The sequence below is a fragment of the Gordionus sp. m RMFG-2023 genome, chromosome 4 (assembly GCF_954871325.1).
Source record: "Gordionus sp. m RMFG-2023 chromosome 4, tfGorSpeb1-WG-v2, whole genome shotgun sequence".
NCBI classification, from domain to species: domain Eukaryota; kingdom Metazoa; phylum Nematomorpha; class Gordioida; order Chordodea; family Parachordodidae; genus Gordionus; species Gordionus sp. m RMFG-2023.
Window position 1 is genome coordinate 5,374,108 of NC_088778.1, and position 18,882 is coordinate 5,392,989.

The 18,882-nt window shown below is 27.3% G+C and overlaps 1 protein-coding gene across 1 annotated transcript; it reads right to left on the minus strand.

Annotated features, from left to right (window-relative positions):
- Positions 1-1,718: 1,718 nt before the first annotated feature.
- LOC135928545 (kinesin-like protein KIF20A) lies at positions 1,719-14,791 on the minus strand. The gene is made up of 11 exons (XM_065465001.1): positions 14,645-14,791; positions 14,380-14,602; positions 11,922-12,022; positions 9,174-9,243; positions 8,162-8,569; positions 5,986-6,097; positions 5,358-5,426; positions 4,936-5,082; positions 2,916-3,084; positions 2,089-2,295; positions 1,719-1,787 (listed from the first exon to the last, which is right to left on the minus strand). Exons 1-11 carry the CDS (start codon positions 14,789-14,791, stop codon positions 1,719-1,721), a joined length of 1,722 nt encoding a protein of 573 aa, XP_065321073.1.
- Between the last annotated feature and the right edge of the window lie 4,091 nt (positions 14,792-18,882).

Sequence of the window (18,882 nt, forward strand, 5' to 3'; positions counted from 1 at the left end):
ATTAACCAAAAAAATATGTAGTTATATTACGTCCAGTTTTTAAGCTCGTTGTTGTGCCAATTTAGATATACTGATTCCACCTCTTTCCTAACTTCATATTCCTTCTGTAGAATCTTCTGCTTAAGTACCTGGATTTCCTGTAATTATTATTACATATATTAAACAATCCATGTTTGTTATTAAGAAAGGTTTTCTAAATAAAAAATTAATATCAAAAATCTATTAATTATTTTAAAATGGTGTAATCATTTTACAATGGATGGGACTTTTAGGTTATATCAGACACGCTTCATTCATTATTAGGGTCATTAACAATTTTTTTTGTATATGCATTTTAAAATTTCAATATTTATTAATTTGCTGATAATATTATGTAAATTTTTTTAATTAATTAAAAAATAATGTAGTTGTATTTAAATTTGTATTCTCTGAAGATTAAATTGGATAACTTTCGGCCAATTTTTTATTAAAGATCCATAATGTATGTCCTACTACTCAAAAAAATGATAAAATGTCTACTTTAACATAATAATTAATTCAACCTTAAAAGTTAATTATATTGTTTTATAAAAAAATCTTATGCTTATATCAAAATCAAGTAATAACTTTAAATATAGTCTAAAAAAATATAATTTATCTTCTCAATGATAATCACAACAAAATTCCTAAATAGCTTAGCGAGTCTTTCCAGACTCCCATAATTGAACTACTTCAACTAACAAATCTGGAGTAAGACTTATATAAAACAAATACCAGTCAGAAATTTGATTGCTATTGAAAATAAACAAGTAAATAATAATAAAAAAAATAGATCCTCTCTAATACCGGTAAGGACCCCATGCATCTCTAATTTATATCTTATTTAATTTCTAAAAATTCGCCTCATATAGTTGAGGTACCTATCGTTAAATTTGAACAAATCAAAGTGGTAAGCGTTCAAACTTAACAGAAACGGTAAATCATTTGTTACCAAACTACATAACTTTTTTTTCTTCTCTAAACTTAAATCTAATTTGGCGGGGATAGTGTCATGAGGTTGTCTTTCATTTCTTTAACAATTTTCTGAGATATTAATATAAAATGACAAATGAGTCCCTCTTATTTCCGGTTAAAATAAGATTTCATCTTTTTCGAAGAGCTAATCTTTTTAAACTGGAATAATTCAAATATGGTGATGGCACAAATCAATCCTGCCTATATATTTTTTAAAATTCCAATAGGGCCAACTTAAGGGAACATATTAATTAATAACTATTCCCTCTCCTTCCAATAAGGAAGCTATATTGTTAAATGTAAATTAAAGTTTTAGAACTTTCATGAAACTAAAAATAACATTTTAACACCAATTACGATATCGCCTATAAATTATTAAATATACATAATAAGGAGTGTGGGTTTAAATTTAAAAAACTTCTGGCTTTTGTATGGTAATTTTTTAAAATAAAAATATTTTCTTGTATTGACCCCCTTGCCCCATCTAACCAGACACTCAACATCATTGACCAGAAGGAACAGCTTAAAACCTCGAAATACACAGAAATTACTAATGACCAATGTTTCATTCCAATTATTTCAACCACACTTGCCACCTCGCAAACTTGCCTTAGCTTTCTTCAAAAATTTAGGATCTCAAATCAGCAAACATTCGGAAGAACATCAAGAGGGTTTTTTTCTTCGACAAAGGCTCGCCATAGCAATCCTTAAAGCCAATTACTGCTTCAATGGTAGTCTAATAGCCAAAGAGCCATCCTAAATCCTTTTTTTCCTCTCATTATACCATCCCCGTTCTTCATTGGTGTTTTTAAATTTTTTTTTTATTCATATTCCTTTTGTCGCATTTTAATATAGACTTTTTTATACGTTCATATATTCATTATATATATACATTTGATTTTTAATTCAAATTTATGTTATTTGATTTTGGAATTTTCATATATATTTTTTTTAATCTAGTTTTTTATATACATTACAATATGTGTTTTCTTAATAGTATATTATTTTATAATTTGTTTTATATAATAAATATAAACTTTTTAAATAAATCAAAATTAAAGAGAAAAAAATAATAATATTAGTTTTAAAAAAAACTTTTTCATAACTATCCTCAAAATGTCGGATATCATACGCATTCCCCTTAATATCGTACAAAATTTTTCCGTCGTCTGTAATGAGGTCTTTCGAAATGACGATAACATGCTGATTATTTGAATCGACCATTTGTTCCGCGTGGTCTATATTAGTGAAATATTGGTGCCGATGGTGAGAAGAGAAGGATTTTAAGTTGTTTAAAACAATCTATTTTTTAAAAAAATAAAAATATCCATTGATATATTTAAAAAAATTTACTCAAAAAAATATCAGCTGTTCTTAAATTTATCAATTAGAATAGCACCAATGGAAACTTGAATATATAAATCGAAGATTAAAGAGCCAAAAATCTCTCAAAATTTTCTAGGAACTGGTAAACCTATATCCGCCCACTCTTATTTTTTTTAATCATCTTTCATATTTTGAATTCAAATTTTCTTTCTAAAATTGGGGTATTTTTATCCGTTGTAATTTATTCATTTAGTATTCATGTGTAAGACATTTTTGACAGAATTCATCAAATAAAATCTGATGGGTATGTAAAGACGCTGAAGATGATAACTATTTATTCGATATCACTTAAATAAGTGTCTTAGGCTTAAAAAACCAACATTTTCGAAAAAGTAAATAAGTCTGGTGTATCAGGGGAAAACTACTTTGTGCATTAACAGCAAACTAAATATTTAATCGTATATGTAAATTTACACGCCTCATTTCAGCCCAAAGATCATCTAATTTGTGTAACAAAAATGAATACCAATTTCCCCACCCCCTTTCACGTAAGAACTGAAGTTGATACCAAAAATATATGCGTGTAAATAAGTAACTTTTTTGGCGAGAGCGGAGAATTTTAAGGAATGAAGCGTTTCAGGATACATCCCTTCATTTTTGCTTATGTTAACGATCATAGAAATTTTCGAGTTTGCTCTCAGAAAATAGTTCTGAAACAGACGGGTCAGTTTGCTTTCCCTGAATGGGATCAATTTAGGATGGTCCCTTTTTATTATTATTAATGAATTGGTTTAAAATAAATTATTATAAATATATCACTTTTCCCTGCATTCAGCGCGAATTCGGACAAAGTCTACAAAATATGAGGTACTTTCGAATACTTGGCAGCGAGTGAATTCGCACCAAAGTAGTCGGCTGAGTATATTATTGAGAAATGCATTTTTTTCCGATAAATCAATTTCTCAATACTGTATTCTTCCAAATCTCAACAATAATATTTAAATATTGTATAGTGAAAAATATTTATATAGGATTGATATATATATATTGTATTCAATAAACGCGTGCATTCTATGTATGTTGTTTACCATATGTGTTAGTAATAAATAAACAAGGATATTATATATGGGCAGAGTAAAAAAAAAACTACGAACAACAGATCGAAATTGAGTTATATGTTTTAAGCAGGGTTGTGCATTTGACCGGTCAAATATGGTCAAATTCAAATATATGTTTTTTAAAGTTAATATTAACTTTATTTTGAATATAATAGTAAAATAAAATCTATAATATTAATTTTTTAAATTCATTGTCATTCAATAACTAACGTGTAGCTATTGTAGCGGAGTTCTTGTTCTGATTCATTTTCAATATTATCATTTTCTTTAATATTTTTTAATCAATTTTCCTGATGTCTTAGATCTTCAATCGATTTCCATTTTCATAAGAATATTAACCCTAATCGACCTATTTCTTTCTAAAGAAGAAGTAGAACTAGGAATTGTTAGTCTCTTAATGGGCAGGGTGGACAAATTTTAATCTATTAACTAGAGGTCGGAATTGATTGTTTCTGGAAATTATACTTTCCGCATAATTTGCTATATTAAACATGCTGTTTTTGCTTCTGAAATTAATTATATCACTTAAAATATTTTGGTACTATCTTGTAAAAGAGCTAATTCTTGAATTATATCACATACTTGTGAGTTCTCCTCTTGATATTGTGAACACAAAAAATAAGCAAACATTGTGATCACATGTATTTACATCTTTTTTCCCTTTTTTAAACATATTTTCAATTTATTCTTCCTTTAAATTTTTTAGAGTATTTGACCGTATTTGACAGGTCAAATACTCCTCCGGTCAATTGACCCGTCAATTGACTGAATTTGACTGGTCAATTGACCGACTTGCCAACCCTGGTTTTAAGTACTTTGAAAACTTCTGCATGAGGAAAAAAACATATAACAAGTACACCTTACCACCCCAAGACGAATGTTATGGAGGAAAGGATGATCAGAACATTAAATTCAAAATACTATGCGTGGACACACTATAGCAAAATAATGATAGGGAATTGGGTCTACTTCAGATTCTGATGACATATCAGGTCTAGCTTTGCCGTCAATAAATTTAATAATCTTAATAATAATAGGAAGAATTATTATAATTCTCACACAATAATTTTGGTTGTAAAGCCCAATATGTTGTTTGTCATATGCATGGAAATAAAGGACATTTACGCTAAAATATGTTTTAACAAAATCAACTCTATTAATAATATTAGGTTCTAATTAACAAAGCCACAATAGTAGTTTAAATTAACGATCTATGGGAGCAGGTCATTTTTTTGTCGTCGAATGTGGAGTGTTCCTATATCATCAGAATCTGGAGTAGACCCAATTCTCTATGATTCCACATTGCATCTTAATTTTAATGTTATGACATCCTTTTCGCTAGACCATTGATCTTGGGGTGGACTTGTTATGTGTTTTATTCCCCAGTTATTGCATAAGTCCTTAAACTTTTCAGATAGAAATTGTCTCACGTTGTCAGGCCATAATTTCCGGGTTTTTATTATTAATGTCAAATGTGTGTTAATATAAAAGATATTACTTGTGCAATTCATTGTGTTTGATAATTTGCAAGCATTTTGATAACGTTAGCAGTGAAGAATTGATATTTCTAGCCTCGAAAAGCCTATCGCCAACGTTACCAGTTTTAACGGTCCTTTCTGCCCCGGCTAAATCGCAAAATGTAAATCTGTTTCAAATTATATTACAAATTCGGTTTTTAAGCAGGTTTAACAAATTAAAGGGTTTATTTTGCACCCAAATTAAGATTTTTACACATATTTACAAAAAATTTTCTATATTAGAAAAATTTGATATTTAGTAAAACCCTAATTTCTTAATTAACAATATATTTGTATCATATTCCCACCCTTCTGTGTGGCTTACTTAAAGAGTGTTGTGTTGTTAAATTAGAGAATAAAAAAGGGGAAAAAATGAACTTTAGAAACAAATATTGTATGTTACTCATTGGTATGGATAATGTTTAGATTCCTCCTCGAACATCGATGCAATTTGATGGTGAATATCGAATGACTATATTTTTTAATTTCGTTGAAAAAAAGTACAAATATTTTTTAAAAAGAATTAAAACATAAGAGGCAATATAATTATTTATGAACGAAGAATATTGCTAAAAAAATGAGACGGGAAAATAATTTAACGGGGCAGGTTTAAAATTTCTAAAAATGTCTTTAAAGCTGATAATTAGGAAAATTTATGTCGTCTGCCCTGACAGATGACTTGTACAAAATACTTTATATGGGATGGGAAAAATGATTACAAGACATGTCAAAAACCCCGGATAAAAAATCTCCCCAGACTGGTTCGGGCCATGCCAACCTCTAGTTCTATTGTCATCCAAATGATTATTGCAATAAAATAAAATGATTTGTAGAGATGTATCAGATATAAATTTATCACTGCTAACTGAGCCCTAATCCCGAATTTTTTAAAAACTATGTGACCAATCAAATCCTTAGCGCCCTTATACTCAAAAATTAAGATTTCTAATAATCACTGACAACTAAGGCACACTTCAGTCCGTAGGACCCACACATCTCCAGTATAAATCGTAAATAATTTGAGCGATTACCTTCTACTCGAATTGTAATTGAGTAAAGTTGAAGCCATCTTGAGATTTCTTTTGCCCGTTTCCAGATAAAATAATACCTGGCTTAGACTAGACACGTTTATAACGGTTAAATCTTCAAAAATTAAAAATTTTGGTTTCGAATGAAGTAACATAAATTAATATATTTTTGAGTCAATTGCATAGAAATTATTAAATAAAAATGGTGAATGAGAGTTTTTTTTTTGAATTATTCAAAAATATAATTTTTTTGCTTTTATATTTACATTTGAACACCCGCTTAAAATTTATTAAAACGAGTTTCCTCCAATTGATTATATATACCCCCTCCAATGACATAAAATAATACATAGACTGACATGGACATCAATGAAAACAGCTGGGGACGTCATTTTTATATCCAATATCATTATTAAAAAATTAAACGAGAAGCATTTATTCCTGTTTGAAGCAAACTTTATTAACGAATTGCCCGATCTCGAGATGATAAGGAGACATCAATTTAATAGTAGTTTTTAACATGAGAATAATTCTATATAGGTTGCCAAAATGGCGGTTCCAGCTGATTTGCATTCAACGACGCTTTTAAACGCCTTTGCATCTTCAGTCTAGGTTATATGTCATTTACTCCCGCCCCCACCCCGATTTTGTTAAAATATTAATAAAAAAAGTGTGGGAAAAAAGAAATTACAACCAGTAACATGTCTCAAACTTATAATACCCTGCTTTCACAGTTGGCGTGAATTCGCAGTGAAGTATACAAAAATAGAGCATATTTTTTATATTTGCACATGGATTCGTGCTATGAATGCAGGGTTATATTAAAGAACCAGGTCGGTCTTTGTCATTTTTATTATATATAAACTATTACCTTTTCGTGTTTTTTTTAAACTTGTTTTATTACTCTTCCCCCACCCATAACTTATAAATTAGCAATGTTTATAATGCCGTCGCACCTTATCATTGCCAGGGTAAAATGAACGCCATTTTGTAAAATATTTTGCAACAGCTGTGATTTTAATGTGTAATGGGTATATGATGCTAGGCGAAATTAGGTTAATTTTGCCAAGGTGAGTTCAAGTTATTGATGGCCCCCTCTCCAGCTCCATTTATGAAGTGCGTTGTGCCAGAACAGGTGATTAGGCTCAAATATCCACATGTTTATTTAAAATAATAACTTTTAATATTCGGGTTAAAAAAATTAGGGAAAATCAAAAAAAGAATACCGTTAATGAATATAAGAAAATCATAAAATATTAAATTAAAAATTATTTATAAAAAAATTGAGTTAGAATTGAGGAAAATATTTAAATTAAAATAGTATTAAAAAATTATGCAAAGAAAAAAAAGAATTGAAAATATACAATATTACAAACAAAAATTGAGTTCAAAATTTTTTAAAAAATAACTGAAAATTAGTTGCCAAAAATTGATTTTATAATTATAACCAAAATAAATTGCAAATAATATCAAGCAATCTTGCATAATTTTTACCAATAGAATATGGCCTTCATTTTCCAATGTTTCATAATTTATTTCTAATCATTTATAATTGAATTTGAGGTTAAATTTAGATTTAAAAAAATTTAGCAAACTATACATAAATTTAGAATTTCCATTTAAAATTATGCGAATAGCAATATATTTCTTTAAATTTTATTCAAATAATAATTTAATTAAAATTTTCGGCAAAAAATTTTATTTATAATTTTTTTTATTAGTAAATAATAAATATCAAAATATATACATTGCTTATCAATTAAGAATTGGGTGAAAAGAGCTCTATTCTAAAAATTTAACCAAGCTAGAACGAGTCCAATTGATGTTATAAAATGGAAAGAGTTCAGGTTTATATATAAATGTGGATGGAGGGGGAGAAGGGTAACCCTCTTTTTAAAATAGTTGGGTATTTACTGAATTTGTGTACTTGGTTTCATTCACTCATTAAAAAATTGTTAAAAAATAAGACTCCTTTATCCACATTTGGGCTTATTTCACTCTTAAAGAAAATTCGCGTAAATATTTGAGGGGGGGGGGGTATATATCTAGGCAATGGATATTGCCTGCGGGAACTAGGGAGAAGACAGCTTCAAAAAATATTTTTAAAAACAATTGACGGCCATTTTATTATCTTTTTTTAAAAAAAATTTCTTGAAGTTAGATATTATCGTTTAAAAACTTTTGATATAAACGTCTCGGTCTCTATCTTCCCCTATTTTCAAAGCGCGGCGTTTTTGAAAAACGCCACCGTTATTGCTGTGGCACTTGCTCGCCATGGAATAATTTTCGAGGCTACTTCCGTACACGGAACTTCCGGTGGAAATTTTGCTCTCCGCGAAGTTGCCAGCTCCCTTGTTATGGTTGCGTAGAACCCTCATTTTCTTATTATTGTCGTGGGAATATTTTTTGGCGTTTAGCGAGAAATCCTCATCGAGCAAATCGAATATATTTTCGTTATAAACCTCGACAAAGGAAATGGAAAAGTAGAAGAGGAAATCGGCGAGGGGGCAAGAGTTATCTTGAGGTAAATGCGGCAGAGGATGTATCTCGTTCATAATCAGATCCAATATTCGAGGATTGGTAGTATCTTCATTTTTTTTATAAAAAAAAATCTTAATTAAATCTAAAAAGAATTAATGCTGACCAAAGATCGAAAATAATTTGATTGGAGTCGGTTTCGAATGCCAGAAAATTTATAGAAATAATTTTTAAAAAAAATTGATGATCTTATATATATTTGATACATTTGGAAAATATATTTTTTTCTGATACCGACAGTATAAGTATCTTAGGTGTTGATAAATTATATAATATTTTTGTAATTTTAAGTTGGTAAAAAAAAACTGTGACATACGAATTTTATTTTGAAAGCAAATATTATAGAATTAGCATTAAATATTGGCTGTATTCGGCATTTAAATTATGTGATTGCAATAGTGTTATTAGACGGCTCGTTTTGAGCCGATTTTTAAAAACGGCTAACTCAATTCTTCATCCAGAAAAATATTTCCTAAGCCTGAAGATTTTGCTCATAAAAGGAACAAAGGTTTAGACGTATATTATCGAAATCTTGAGGCTTATGCATTATTTTTCTGGCTAAAATATTGCTGTTTAACACACTAGATTGCAATAATATAAATATAATTTTTTCTATAATTTATTTCATTCAATAAACATATAATATAGGAAACCTGCCACGTCACTAGCGTTGCAAATGGTATCGAATCTTTGATAGGTATCCACGCTGGAGAGTAAATTTCCCTAAATAGAAAAAAATTATCGTAAATTATATATTTATAAATAAGAGTTGATTTTTATGAAATTTTTTTTAAAATTTATTTATATATTTTTTGAATCATAAATAACTTTTTATCGAATGTTTGCATAGAATAGAATATTCGATTCAAATAATTGGAATATTCGATTCGAACTAGAATATTCGATTCGATTAATTATATTCGATTCGAATAATTAAAATATTCGATTCGAATAATTAAAATATTCGATTCGAATAAATAGTATATTCGACAAATTATTAACTAATAAAAATTTAATCATTTCTATTTGATAACCTATCAATCTAACAGCTGATGTGGCTAACAAGGTTATTCATCAACTGCTTGTGAAAGGCTTTTGGTAGTTGGAACTAATTTTCTGCAAAAAAAATCGCATATAGCCATATATATACATTAGTAATCTTCTCATATCATTTAATTTTATAATTTCTTAATATAAGATATGATTACATATTTTACAAACCTCCCTTCACTCCCAAGTATTCCAAGAAATATAAATTTTTCTTTGCCTCTCTCAGATGAGAATATGAGATTTCAAAATTATCAATCATCTTCATTTATTTCCAACAAATAAAATGATAATTTATTCGTTAGTTTTAACTTATATGTAAATTGAAATTCTCAATCACAATTATTTCGAGACTTAAAAAGAATATATACAACTGTTGGAATAAAGAACTGTTTAATGAAAAATAAAACTTTATTCTTTGCCAGAAAAATGAAACAAAAGAAAATTAAGGATAATCGATAGCAAAATATGTTATAATGTGGAAAGCGCGTGTCTGTTTCGCGAAATAAGGCGAGGAGATACATTGTCAGAAATTATTGGCGACCCACTAAAAGAATTTAACATTAAACAAAGGGGAAAGAAAGATTTAAAAAATGAAGATACCTCAAGCATCGATAAATTGTAGATCTGTTCATGATTAACAATATATATTTACAATCAAAGATATTATTCTGAATTTAACTTCCGGTTCGCCCAAAATTTTTTTATAGGAATAATCAGAAAAGCCATTAAATATCTACGGTGGTACAAAAAAAGAGTTTAGTAAAAAACCGGATAGAGGAAAAGTCCCAGCTGAACAATCAATAGACAGGTGTATTACATTTAAAATTCTAAACATCCCGAGGGAAATTTTTTTTTGAGATGAAACGGACCATCTGTACCTTGTGAGGTTAAAGAAGTAACAATCCCATCATCAAAAGGAAGAAAAAGGTATGCATGACTTTGTTACATAGGAATTGGTGTTTTTTATTTATAAAATCATCGAAGTAATAATATAATGGTTTATATTATTTAGTGATATTTGTATTTTACAGCCTGATGCTATTATGGTTATGTATTGGATCAATACATATAAGTAATCTTATTGATGCATATAAAGGGAGAATAGGGTATATTCCTTCCCCTCCATATTTACCATAATTGAATAAAATTCTCAGGGGTTTTCAAAAACAAATATAGGTTTTTAATTCCCAAACCAAACATAAGGGAACATTATAGTAGTAAATAATTAAAATGCATCAATTTTTTCCTTAAGATTTTACCAATTTATATAATCATATGTACTACCACATTTGGAGATGGGCTATCAATTAAGATTTAATTAAACCACCTACCAAACAATTTGCAAAAGCGATATTATGTAATACTTAGCCATTTATAAATATTTACGTATATTTCATCAATATTTATGTATTACATAAGCCAAATTAATAGATTTCTTATTTAATGTTTAGGTAATTATCATAATTGAATAAAATTATAAATTAAATAGAAATTTTCAAATGTTTAAAAGATAAAATTTCTTTCTTTCTTTCTTATCGTCAAATTATTACAATATTTTTCTTTTAAAAATTACATCTTGTTAATAAAAAAAACTGTATTGTATGAATTATTTTTATATTTTATTTTTTTTTAAAAAACGAATCATTCTAATTAAATACGAATAGCAAATATTATCATTCGCACGAATAGTATATTATTCGATCGAATACGAATATTATCATTCGTACGAATAGTAAATTATTCAATCGAATACAAATAGCAAATATTATCATTCGTATGCTTTTGAATATACCGGGCTTAAGCTATACAAACTTTTAAAATATCAATCCCTAACGGAACAGGATAACAAAATCAGGGACTAGTGTTCTAAGAGGATTTTAAAAAATGGCTAACTCAATATTGTAGCCTTAATCTTAAGATTTCGCTAATAAATTTCCAAACTTTGTGGCCATCTATGAGTAACCGGCTTGTGTAATATTTTTCTGGATAAAATACTGAGTTAGCCATTTTTAAATCAGCTCAAATCGAGTCGTTTAACAACATGAAATAGATGTGTTTCATGTTCTGTTCTCCAAAAAAAACATATGTTCCATTCCATGTTTCGTAACGCGTTCTTGAAAAAAAATATATCTATTTCTATTTTGTTTAATAATATACAAATTTTATTCGTTAATCTTTCTAGGCATTTTATAAAAATAAATATAAATTAATTATCAGAAAATTCCTTCCAAAGATTTACCTAAAATTTTCCGGAGTGTGTCCGGATTGTTATGTTCCATGTCCCCAAAATAAAATAAATTGTATATAAAAGAAAAAAATTTATTATGAAATCAAATATAAAAGATCATTACATTGCTGTTACTCATCTTTTGAATGTCCAGCAGATTATCTTTGAGCATCATAAAAAGTGTGGCCAAAAATCTCGGTAACAATCCAATACTACACATGTTACCTGTTTCAAAAAAAAATATTTTATGTTGCAAGAGTTTTAATATTTAACCCAGGTCAAATTAACCCATGTTTCATTTATCAATCAATTTCCAAGATAATAATTGGATCTAAAGCTTTTATTTAGCATGAAGGATAATTTTTTTTCTCTTTCGCTTTCACCTTTTCTGGTGGTAAGCTCCTTTAACATCTCTCTCCACTTTATGTTATTCATACAATCTCTTTTATCTAATTTATACTTCTTTATAATGGCTCTAATTTTATGGCCCCATTGAAGCTTTTGCCTTCCTCTTTTACGTTTGCCCATCACTTCCAAACTCTTAACCTTATTTCCTATGTAGTTCATAGGCCTTCTCATTGTGTGCCCATACCACCTAAGTCTGTTTACCATTAACTTAGTCTTATAATAAATATTTTAAAAAAATCAGATCTGTTCTATTCATAGTTAATGTTACAATTCGGCACATAATTTTTGGGACAGGTAACAGAAAATCATCTTACACCTTGTCCAAAAGTGGAAAACTTGACAATTACGCTGATTCGATCTTTTAAGTGTTCTTTCATGGCATGTACTGCTATCTTCTGCTAAATGTATACTTTGTTTGTCAAAGTGTCATATATTTTGCAAACATTTAACCAAAGTCGAGTCAAATTTTTTCAGGCAAAAAAAATCCAGCCCAAAAATACATGGCGAAATTGGACTTTGCATCCCTTTTAAAGTTGCTGAGCAGTATTTATTGGTCCAAAAAGGAAGCCAATTTTTTTATTTGCAGTTGGTATTAAGGAACAAAGTTGGTCTTTGGTATCTACAGGAACATTTCATGACATCGATCAAAGAAGTGGCTATTTTTGTGGACCTCTTTAAAATCAAATTAATGAGTTCTGGAGATATAGTGGATTATAGATAAAAAAAAGGAGCATTCTTAAATTGGAAAAACAGATATAAAATATAGAATAATCAGGAAATAATATCATTTATCTTCATTAGGTTAAAAAATGAAGGATGGAGATGGTCCATGTGGATGTAGAAAACTAGCTTGCACTTTTTTGACCATTTCATTTTATCTACAACCCAAAAGATTATTATACAAAGAAGTTGCATAGCCATTAATATTATTCATCTTAAATCTCATATAAATAAGTAATATTTTCCACTTTACCTTGGTGAACATTTGAATAATTTTTGGTTTCTTCTCAGACCTAGTGAAAATGTATCTTTTGTGTGCCAGTTATTGTGTAAAATTTATCTTTTACTTGTAATCCATTTCCTTTTCTTTTGGGTATTTCCAATTCTTCGATAATGAAACATTAATGTCCTCAATGATACTTTTCGTAGAATCAGAAATAATGTAACTAACTACATTTGGCAGTTTCCTTAATTTTTGATAATTCATTTTTACATAGGTCACAAAGTTAATCTGATTTAATTTAAAAAACGATATGCTAAGGAAAATGGATGGATTATTTCAAAAAATAAATTTGACATATAGAGAAATGCAATTTTATATTTTCAATTCCACACTCAATAGATCATCAAAGTAATTAGTGAATCTAATGACTAATCTGTTGAAAAAACTATATTTTTAGAAGCCAATAAAAAATTGGTTAATTGGGTTTTTCTTAAAATGATAGCTGCTCAAATCTGAAAGAAACTAATATAAATTAAAAAGCCTTAATGTTAACAGATCTTCTCTGACAGAAGCCTGAAGATTGAGCCAAATTAGCTGACATTTAGCCATTACCCAATTATAGTCCTCACATCAGGCAACACCAAATAACAATTTAAAATAAATTTTCTCCAAACTTTGCTCCCATTTTAATAAAACAAACTTTGATTTGTAGTCTATGGGTTTTCCCTCATAACCCTCAAAATTAAAAATACTTATGCAGACATTTAAGCAAGGTGTCTCAGCCTCCTAAAAAATTGTTTTTGCTGTTTTTTTACACAATTAGATGGGAGAGAGTTAATGTGCAGGTCTGTTGTTTCCCATACCAAATAAGCTATAAATAATGCAAACTTGGATTAAGGCTATAAAATAAAATTGCTGTAATATATTAATTAATTGTTTTTTAAGCATCTTACTTTGATTTAAAGGTGCTTAACAAAAATTTTATAAATTGCTTAAAAGTTAAATTATGTAAAATTGTATACAAAGATAAGACAAAGTCTTATTATAACCTCGTATATAACAAAACTGAGCTATGCAATAAATATGTATCATCTTTAATATTTTTAAAAAACTTAAATTTAATAGAAATTATATTTCCAAATAAAATTCATTGTGATTGTATAAAAATTGGATATATCTATTACATATATAAAAGAATATCAATGTATTTAATAAAAATATAAAAAATTACCTTGCATTGTATATGTTTTCCCTGAATTGGTTATTCCATATGTAAAGAGGAGAAAAGATTTTTCATATAATATAAAATTTTGTATGCTTTTGGACATGCAAATTTCGAAAACATCTTTCTGATTTGAGCTTTCAGAAAATATTTTAGTGTAAAAAAATTTATAGCTTTTGGTCTGATGAGATCCTAAAGTAATTGAATTATCATCTTCGATTTTAAAGGGAAACTATTATGAAATAGTGAGATATAATTTGATTAATTTATGTACCTCTTTTTCATTTTCTGAACGTTTATTTGGTCTAATCCTTAGATAAACGTTTATTGCATTGCTAAGTAAACTTTGTCGAATTTCATTTTCCTTTTTAAAATATTCTTCATCAAAGTCTGTTCCCAGACTTCTAATTATATCTTCCATTTCATCAAAGTCATTCTCTTCTATATTTTCAAGATTTGCCATTTTTATACTGTTGGGAAATTTTTTAAACTTAAAAAAAAATTACATCGATGCTATTGGTTAAAAAATAGGAATGAGTGCACACAATGAAAATAAAATAATATTTAAAGCTAATCCTCACTAATTCAGAAAATATAACAATAATATTTAACCTTATATTTTGTTATTTATCAATATATGCAATTATTAAAAAAGTTTACACAACTTATGAAGCTTAATATCTGTGTAAATGGTACAATATATCGATTGTAATAATATTGACTATAAATAGATTTATTGAAAAGATAGTTAACTTTATGAATAAGGTTTCATTTGAACTAGATGCATAAACTTTTAAAATTGGTCTGTTATATTATCCTAATAAATTTACTTTATACATTCCTTAATTCTAGGATAGGCCTATAAATTCATTTTTAGTTTACATATTATGTGCTTTTTTATAAATTTTTATATTAAAATTAATATTTGATACTTTTGTGCTGGAAATGAAAGGCATTTTTACGTTTGTTTTATGCATAAATAAAATAATAATTTTTAATAATCGAAAGGGAAACAGTAATAAAAGAGGCAAACTTCTTAACTCTTAAGGACCCTAGTTAAGCCTGGTCTATTACGGATCATTGTTTTGCGGAAATTAATTTTTTTTTTTAATATTCTACAAGGCAATTTATTTGGTTGAAATGATGTATTATTCATTTGTTTAGTAATAATATATATATATATCGTACTTTATATTTTAATGGTCTTTTATTTATAATATTATATTATCTGTATATTGTTTTACGGCTATCAATCATATATTTATAGTATCGATAATTGTAAAAGTTAATTTATTTTCTTGTTGAAATAATATTCAAATGTTTTTTATATCCAATTAACACTTTTACAAAAAGATATATATTAATAAATTGTCATAATAATTATTTTCAACCACTTTAATAAATATCTATAATTCTTGTCTAACACTATTCTTAAAATAACTACCTGGTGGAGGATAGAGGCACCGGTTTAATGCAAGCTGGTAGGGAAGGGGCCAATACAATTCTTGCGCTTACATGGTATGGTACTGAAAACGAACCGTGGTACGTTATCGACGAAGAGCCGCCTTTTAAGAGAAAAATTGCTGATAGATTTAATATAAGGGCTGCTCCTTATTTAAAAAAAAAATAGAATTTTTTGTTGAATTCGATTCCAAATTCCTTCTTATATAACAATTCTTAATATTTAATCATATTATTATGTAAGTTTAAAATGTAATATATAATTTTAATCCATAATAGGATATTACATTATTAATTATATTTATTTAGTATAATAGGGCCTGTTGTAATGTAATATTTAAAATTAATCCATTATTAGAATTATGATTATAAATTATAACTATAAGGTCAAGAGTGTAAATTAGTTTTTTTAAATTATTATAATTATAAAAGGCTAGTATGGATAGCTATATTATCCCGCCCTTTTTTATGAATTTTTGCCATTAATTATTGTTTTAATTTTATTCGATGCACGTATTAATATTTTATATATTCTATTTTATATTTTAAATGTTTCTTAATTATAATATTACTAGTAGATAGCCCGTCAAAAATGACGGGGAATGAGATTTTCTTACTTTTATACTAGATGTTACCTGTTATTTGAAAATAATATCCAATTATTATTCTTTTTACCTCCTGCCCCCTTCAGGTCGGGTTCAATCCATTAAAACTAAGTGTAAATACTATTGTTTGAGTAAGAATAAATTTAAAGCTTTTACTTGATAATACCAATATTATTTATTGGTATTACTGATCACTTATACCTAATATTTAATATTAAATAAAATTCCCAGGCAAAGTTAAAAGCCATAATATTGAAAAACTTCCAAGCCCAGTGAAAGATCATAATAATTGTGGTAGTTGAGAACTGAAATAATATTCATAATGAATTTAAAAATACAATTAAAATCAGATTTTCATGGGCCTTGGTGTTTTAGGTCAATGTCTGTCCCATAATTAATAGTAAAAAAATTATCAAGCGTCTAAGCTCATAATAATTTTGAAAAATTTTCCCCACGCCCAGCCCAATATAAAAATATTTTCCAAGCCCAGCCCAGCCCAACACATGATAATTTTATAAAAAAATTATTATAAAACCTGGCCAACCCATAGTAATTTTTAAAATTTTTTCCCAAACCTGTAGATAGGTAAATCTCTAAAAACCATATCTATTTTTTTATACTATTTTAACCCAGCTCACCCAGACCAAGGCCAACCCACTAAGACTAATACTATTTTTTTGAATTAAAATATATTTAAATTAGCTTTTATCTGAGGGCCATATATATTCTGTGTTAAATATTACACCTATGCCTTATATTAAAAAAATTCCCAAGCCAGGTCCTCACACTTGAGAAAATTTCCTCAAACTCGCAAATGACCATAATAATATTGGTAATTGAGAACTGAAATAAAATATATAAAAAGTCACAATGCATTTAAAAATACAATCAGAATATGAAAGTTGCATGGGCCTTGGTTTGTGATCAGGCCTGGCCATGTCTTCAAAAATTTTCAGGCCAATTTCTAGCCCATATTTAAAATTAAAAATTTTTTGAAAAATGTTTAGCAAGCTATGTCCAAGTCCAAATAAATTGTGAAAATATTTACCATGCCCAGGAAAACTCAGAATAATTTATTTTTTCCTTGGATCCTGAAAAATAGTAAGGGGTTTATAATAATTAAATCTGTCTAATATATGTATATATTAATTGGGAAAATTTTTCAAAATTATCATCAAATGAAGAGGAAATATCTGATTTACCTATCATTATATGAAATTCATGAATACATATTAAAGTACCATGCTGAAAATATGTTCATCCTAATTTAAATTTTAAACAAATCATCACCTTTCCAAATGATTTATTATTTAGTTACAAATTATAAAATTAAATTTAAGAAATTGATATTAAATTACAATAGAAAAAATCAAAAGATATTTTAAGTTATCAAATAATAGGAGGTTAACTACAAATCATAGTCAAATTATATATAAGTAAAACAAAAATGTTATACATTTCATCAAAAATGTTATAATAAGTTATGAATAACATACATTCTACAATTATGAAGTAATGAGAAAATATACAACACTATATTATAATAGATTGAATTATTTAATGGTAATTAAAGTATTAATAAGTGGACAATTTTTACAATTTATACAAAATTATTTAATTCTCTATTTTTTCCTTCAAAATATTATGCTAATAATCTCAACTTATCTTGGAATATCTATCAATTTTCTCTTACACCATACAATAAATATATTACAATAACTCAGATCGTTACTGGAAAACAAGGATCTACTATATGTCAAACAATATATATGGTTAAAAGAAAATATTGATGCAAAATGTTGTTATTAATTTGTGAAAATTTTAAGGATTTTTTTAAAACATTTTGGACGCAGCTTAAAATAAAATTTTAGTTAATTATTATTCAATAAATTTTTTGGATTTAAAGAAAAATTACTTGTAGAATAGAATAATATTTCTTAAAATTATAAAAATAAAATTTGGTATCTATTCTATCTCCATTGGAATAATAATAAAAATGATTATTTTAGAAAGGAACTATTTATACACATGAGTTTCATATAAAACCTACACTTATCATAAAAATTTATTTAAATGCTTTTAAAACCTTCATAAATACTCTTTTAACTTCTCCCTTAACAATCAATCTTAATTATTATGTATACCCAATAAATTAAGACCCTGGATTTTGATCCTTGCCTCTAAATAGCCAATGGATACCACCACAGAGTTTGTGACACAATCAGGTTGACCTCATATTTGTTATAAATCTATGATAGGAGGTCTTTGTTTAAAAGAGTATTTATGAAGGTCTTAAAAGTAGTTAAATAATTTTTTATGATATAGAATAATATTTCTTAAAATAAAATAAAATTTGGTATCTAATCTATCTCCAGTTTTGGAATAATAATAAAAATGATTATTTTAGAAAGGAATTATTAAATATGCACATGAGTTTCATATAAAA

Coding starts and splice junctions, on each gene's coding strand:
- LOC135928545 (XM_065465001.1), bottom strand. CDS start 14,791: ATGGAAGATATAATTAGAAGTCTGGGAACAGACTTTGATGAAGAATAT. Junction 8,570..9,173: donor CAACGCTAGTGACGTGGCAG/GTTTCCTATATT, acceptor AAAAAAATGAAG/ATACTACCAATCCTCGAATA. Junction 2,296..2,915: donor TCTCCGCTCTCGCCAAAAAA/GTTACTTATTTA, acceptor TTTAAAAAATAG/ATTGTTTTAAACAACTTAAA.